This window comes from Electrophorus electricus, unplaced genomic scaffold (genome assembly GCF_041902795.1).
Source record: "Electrophorus electricus isolate QZ-2024a unplaced genomic scaffold, ASM4190279v1 Scaffold323, whole genome shotgun sequence".
Taxonomy (NCBI): Eukaryota; Metazoa; Chordata; class Actinopteri; order Gymnotiformes; family Gymnotidae; genus Electrophorus; species Electrophorus electricus.
The window spans coordinates 24,513-30,512 of record NW_027658609.1 but is presented as its reverse complement, the minus strand read 5'-3'; the positions used below and the strand labels follow the sequence as shown (position 1 = coordinate 30,512).

General features: G+C 48.0%; 1 protein-coding gene across 3 annotated transcripts in view; it reads right to left on the bottom strand.

The window, feature by feature from the left end:
* Positions 1 to 2,338: 2,338 nt before the first annotated feature.
* Positions 2,339 to 6,000, bottom strand: part of LOC145655717 (septin-9-like) — a 28,131-nt gene continuing 24,469 nt past the window's right edge. For 2 of the 3 annotated variants that reach the window (XM_081709203.1, XM_081709202.1), the window contains exon 2: positions 2,342 to 4,672. In XM_081709203.1, coding sequence (XP_081565329.1) covers positions 3,945 to 4,672 — 728 coding nt within the window. In that variant the 3' untranslated portion in view covers positions 2,342 to 3,944. Of the gene's footprint in view, positions 4,673 to 6,000 lie in introns of all 3 variants that reach the window. The other variant, XM_081709201.1, reaches the window with a different exon arrangement.

Here is a 6,000-nt window from a genome sequence, read left to right as displayed (position 1 = left end):
TTTCGTGTGGGCGTAACGAATATACAAACAAGCTCTGGAAAAACAGTGCAAAGGGCAAGGAGTGCATCTCCAGGTCACGCCAAACACGTCTATGCTTACTGAGCTCTCGCTTGCTCCGCCTCCCCGCTATCTGATTGGATGAGCACTGGCTGCTCTCCAGAGGGCGCGCACAGCAGGTGATTCATCACTTAAAACAGCTCTCTACCATGTGACAAGCACAGGCTCCACTCCCCCAGTCTGGCCGTCAAAAGCTCTTTATCTGAGAAGAGGTAAAGAAATTTCAGCCAAGGGAATCGGCACGAAGCAGAGGGGTGACGTGGGAGCACTTATCCGCCTGAAAGTACGCAGCACGTGAACACGTTCCACCGGGTTGGCCGCTGGAAACTTCACAACGTTAACTCAAAAAAAGGCACTGAAGCTCTAGAGCTCCTTTATTCACAGAGGGCCACTGAGTCAAGAAAACGTACCCGGGCCAGCCGCAGGAAAGCGGACAGAGAATGGACCGGCTTCTCCCTGGGCTGAGGAATGCACTCCTACTCCAGTGACCAATCCAGCGCAGGTCAGCCAGACAGTAACACACATCTGGAGCTCTCAGAGCGCAGCGGGAGAGAAGCACACCTCGACACACATGGCCACGGCCGACAGAAGATCCGCTCGCACTGGCTAACTGGTAAAGAGCGAGCACAGCGTTACAGCTCAGCTAAACATGGGACACCGCGTTCCTGACAAGAAGGCGTTGGCGCAGCACACAAAATATCGTAGGCATGTAACAAGTGACTTAAAAACCTGTGAAGGACTGTGGCTCGACATACATCTAGCTCTTCTTATTCAGCGCATGATGAAATTCACCCTCCATGGGCATGGGTCATGGGTCACTGAAGCACAGGGAAATGCTCAAATTACTTCCTGAGGTCAGGGAAGAGGTCAGACTTAAGTTGGCTGTGGTCAACTGGCTCACTCTGCCCAACGAAAGGGCCTGGGAGGCTGTGATTCATCGTAACCCTTTCACCTGGGATATGGAAATAGTTGTGATGCAGCTTGCTCGTGAGACACAAGTTAACATCCAGTTAAGAATAGCGGAACAAAATAAACATTTTCAACAACAGAAAAATGATAAAAAAAGACTTAGTTAATGTTTATCTGCTAAAAGCTTCTTATGTCCTATTGTTAGACTGCCCAGTCACTTTATTAGTTTGATAAATGAGTCCCAGCTGCAAGTTCATCAGTGGTCCTGTGTTCAGACCAGAGTCCAGTGATGAACAGGGGCAGAGGCAAGTAGTTTGCACTTTCAGGTGTAAAAATAAAAAGGAAGTGACCTAGTGACCGAGCCCAAGACCTACTGACTGAGCCTAACACAGCATTCGGGGGAGAGAAGACACTTGCATACATGCTCTCAGATCAGTGCTGCTGGAAAAGTATTTGCTTTAATGAACAAACCTGAATGTTTCCCTCCAAACCAACACATTACTCAATAAATAAACAATCAGCAAATCAAAACTGCGCATTATGTGAAAATATCTAAAAGCCCACTATCTTTTGCACTGGTCTGGTCACCTTGATGCTGTAGTATCTAATTTAATATAGCAAAAATATTTAAGTACACATTTAGCTTAATTCAGCAAAATATTTTATACAGGAGAACCAAACGCTGACTGAGCAACCCAACACTCAGCACCTAACACTCACCAGGCCCTTCTGAAGGACCTCTGCAGGTTTCTTAGGCCTCCCTGTGCTTACCATCTTCACAGACCTTCTCATGAACACCAGAAACAATAACCCAGAGCACGGTCACATTAAAGAGCCGACTTCTCTTATCTCACTGCTAAGATCTATGCCTTCTGTTCCAGTTTAACAGCACCATCGCAAAGTAAAACCACAGCATCGATTGGGCGGTCACGTGCATCTGCGAGGTTGCTTTCAAACAGCCAGGCAACCACAACTGTCGTGTTACGAACAGCAGTGGAGCTAGCGGGACAAAACAGAAGCTCTAACTGCACCGAGGAGCAAAGCCTGGGGAGGGGAGCACTTCTCAGAGCTCACAGCTCAGCCAGCTGCAGCAGGGTCAAGCACGCGTTGCCAGTTTCACTTCCACGCACACCAGATGGACAGGGGTCCATCTGGCCACGGTGCACGCACACACATGTACGCCAGCGCTCTCTGGATTGAACTAGGAGAGAGATGGCAGATCCGTGCTGGACTTGAGATGCACCGGTAATTGAACCCAAATGTGGCCCGTGTTGCTCTGCTCACATCTTGAAAAGGTTTTCCGCCGCGTCTGGGTTCTCTCCCCAACTTACCCCCCCCCCCAACAAAGGGCTTTAAGCAATTGGTGAGGCTTCCCAAAATCCTTAAAAGACAAACAAACAAAAATGGCACCCAATGAGGCTGCTAGCATCAGGCCCTTAACAAGTTGAATGCAGCACATTTACATGAGAAGACCACCAGGGTGTTAGAGCTGAGGCTTGAACACTTTCTGTATTTACACCCTACATTGATGAACTCCAGATCTGGAACGTCGCACCTACAATCTGCCTGCGTCTGGGGCAGAGCCTCAAATCCCTGCGATGGTTTACTGTGCTCTCTAGCTCAGACTCGTGCGGCAAACCAACATCTGAGCGTTTGACTTTTATGGCACGGTTAGAGGCACTTCTGTACGCATCTAAAGTGAACACATTTGCCTTGGAGTTGTGGCAGCAATTGCGATGCTGGAAGAATGCGTTATTCCATAGCACAGAAGGGAAAAAACAGCATCTATCCCATGTTTCGGAGGACCAGTGCTGGCGGAGCACCACGCTAAGAATTCCTCCCATCACTTCCCCAACAGAGACGTCAGAGCCAAGTCCATCGCTGGCTGACAAGGGGTCATTTACAACTGGGAGCATAAAGAGTGTGTCGGAGGCTGACGTGACCGATTAGGCCGCAGTGTTTTTCAGTCTGAGACAGGCAGAGGAACACCAGGGGAAAGAAAGAAGAAAAAAAAAAAAGAAAAAAAAAAAAAAAACAGCAAATAGATTAAAAACTCGAGAACCGCCAGAGTCCTGCTTTAGGTTAGGATTCAGAATCAGACTCTCCATAGCCCCATTGCTCACGCCTAGATGGTTGGATTCTTGGTATTCATGAGTCATACTTCTGGAAGGGCCTTTAGTCAGAGTTATTTTGAGCTCCTAAAAAAGCCCATGGTAGTTCACTCCCTCCAAGTCATCAATTATCAATACAACCATCCCTAGTGCAGCACAAAATGCAGCCCACATCAGCAGCTCCACAACCTGAGATGTGTAGAGACCAAGTGGCCTTCAGCGCTACACACAGACCATTAAAACTTGGCGCAGCGCCTTTCCCCAACATGCAAAGACACTGCTGAAAGATCGTGCAGCGCAAAAAAAGCTCAGGTGCAAGGACAGCGTCGCAGCCTAACAGCTAGTCGGCAGGTCGTGAATGTCGACGCGACCCGAGCGAAACGTGTCACGCATGGTTGCCAGCGTGACACCAGGTCCTGCAGCTCAGCTTGCGGCCAGTGCATCGCAGCTGCCTGATGTTGGTCGGAACCGTGACTCCGCGGGGCATGTCCTTTCCTCTGACAAACTCTTGCTTTCATCATCGCCACAGATTATAGTCTGAATATACCAGGATGGATTAAACTTGCAGGTTGTTCTTATGAAGGCGATATCCTAGTCAGAGCACAACATGTCCCTGAAATTACACATTACAATCAAAATGACTTGACATTTATTCAGTAAGATAATGTCACAAGAAAATATTTAAGAACTGACATGCAGAAGTCATGGGTTAATGCTCATTTGATAAAACCAAAGGAATCGGCATCATCCCATGATTTTCACCAACAGTTTAAGGCAGCCTGTACTAAACAGGCACTGGAGCCTTAAATCAGCAGAGTTGACTTAGGCAGGAGTGGAACAGGAACGAGGAATTCTGCCCATGAGAAGTTACACATGAAAGCATGGGAATAATGGCTGCAGTGACTCACGCTCTGGGGCTCTGTTGAAGTTCTCCTGCATTGCTGGTGGGGTTTTATACTCGGTAAAACTTGGGATGCCGCTGACTGCTGAGGTGAAGCTGTTCTCAGACTCTCTGGCTGGAGATGGGGTCTCCACCTGTCTGTTCACGGACATCTCAGGCCGTCTGGACAGAGGTGACATCTCCACGGGGCTTGAAGACTCCATCTTCCTCTGGACAGGCTCGGGGATCCGGGAGGCCAGCGCAGGGGCGTCGGCTCTTCGTAGGGGAGCCGTGGGCTCCTGTGGTCGGCCCAGAGTGATCTCCGCCCTCCTGTGAGGCCCCACCTCCGGAGTTCTGTTATGGAGCGAGACTTCGGGTCTCTTCAGGCCAAAGCGGGTGATGCCCGGGCTGGGTGAGCTGTCCACTTGCTTAGAGGAAATGTCGATGGAGATCTCCGTCCTGCGCGAAGATGCCTCGGGAACACGGACTCCGGAAAGCTCCACACGCCGCAGACCACTCTTAGGGGAGCGTTGGCAACTGGAGGAGCTTTCCGAGCCATGTCTGGAGGAACTGTCAGAGTTGCGGGAGCTCAGGTCATGGAAGCGGCTAGTGGCAGAGCTGGTGGAAGAGCGCAGTGGATTGGCCGTTCTGCGGGAAAGAGGTGAGGGGTTTGTGGTGGTGTCCACCTCCTCCACTTCAAACGATCTTTTTAGAGCTGCAGAGAGAAGAGAGAGAAATATTTTAAAATTGCTTGAAGAATAATGTACCTTCGGATGCAAAATGTCTCGAGACATCTCTGCGGTGAATGATCTATGGTTATTAAAAGCCGAGCGATAAATAACGAAACTGTTTTCGTTCTCTTACAGTGCCTTTATATTTAACCTGGACAGGTCCTAACAACTTGGGCTTTGGACAACATGTAACGAGGTGACTTAATTAGCTGCACACATAGACAGCTAGATAATCGCTATTAGAAAGTCGCGAAGTAAACCTTTCTCGTCTTGAAACGGGAGAACCGATTCGATATTCGAAACTCCATTTATCCTCTTGGTGATAGGATAATAAGGTTTGTAAATTGGAGCTAACTGTCCTTCACCCGATATGCTTAAACTGTTTCCCGCCCTTCCGTGACAGTTCCGTAAAATGAACCTTCTCTGAAAGCATCGATTAAAGTAAAAGTTACTTGTACAGAGATAGTGGACGTTTAGAGTCAGTTTACAAGATGACTGTACTTTTACGATAACTCTTACTCTTAGTGTTAGAAGGCATTGAAACGATGTTTAGACTAGTCCACTATTTGAATGAAAATCTGCCGAGTGAACTTAGACGCGAGGATCAGAGTAACGGGCCACAAACGGGACGAGTTAACAACAGACTAATATTGGCGCTAGAAAGTCGTACCTGATTTGACACGTTTAAAGTGTCTTGACAACATTGCCACCATGCAACCCTTCAGACCACACCAACACACGCAGGCGGCCAATTCAATCAAGTCTGCTACAAAATCTTCCGTGCTTTATGGGAAACGTAGTTTGGCGGAGCGCAAAATATGCGGCAAATTCTGGGTAAAGCAAGTTTGTATGTTATGTTTGATTAGCAAGATTATAGAGGCCGATGGTCTTACTAAACGATCGGTTTTTGTGTTTGCTATATTGGTCGCTGCCAATTTAACATGGACCAATATTATTTTTTTTCAGATGGAGACACATTTGGAGATGTAGAAACATTTGTACTGAGACTGTGGATTAGTATTATAACAAGGGTGCATTTATTACTTGCCATCTGTTGGGTACTTGGAAAAATGCACACTCGTGCATGTAAAGATGCGGTTGGTGCCTTGGACCATTTGGCTGAACTAATCTCTGTGATATTTCAGGATGCCAATGCCACACATGCCTCAGACATATCAGAGGACAGGGCCACACCCAAGGCTTCTGAGCAGGTGGCTGGCCTCCATCCAGCTGGCCATCCGTGCACACTAAAATACTAATCCCACAGTCACAGCTATAGTGTGGAATAACTAATTAGGAGAGTTTGCTCTGT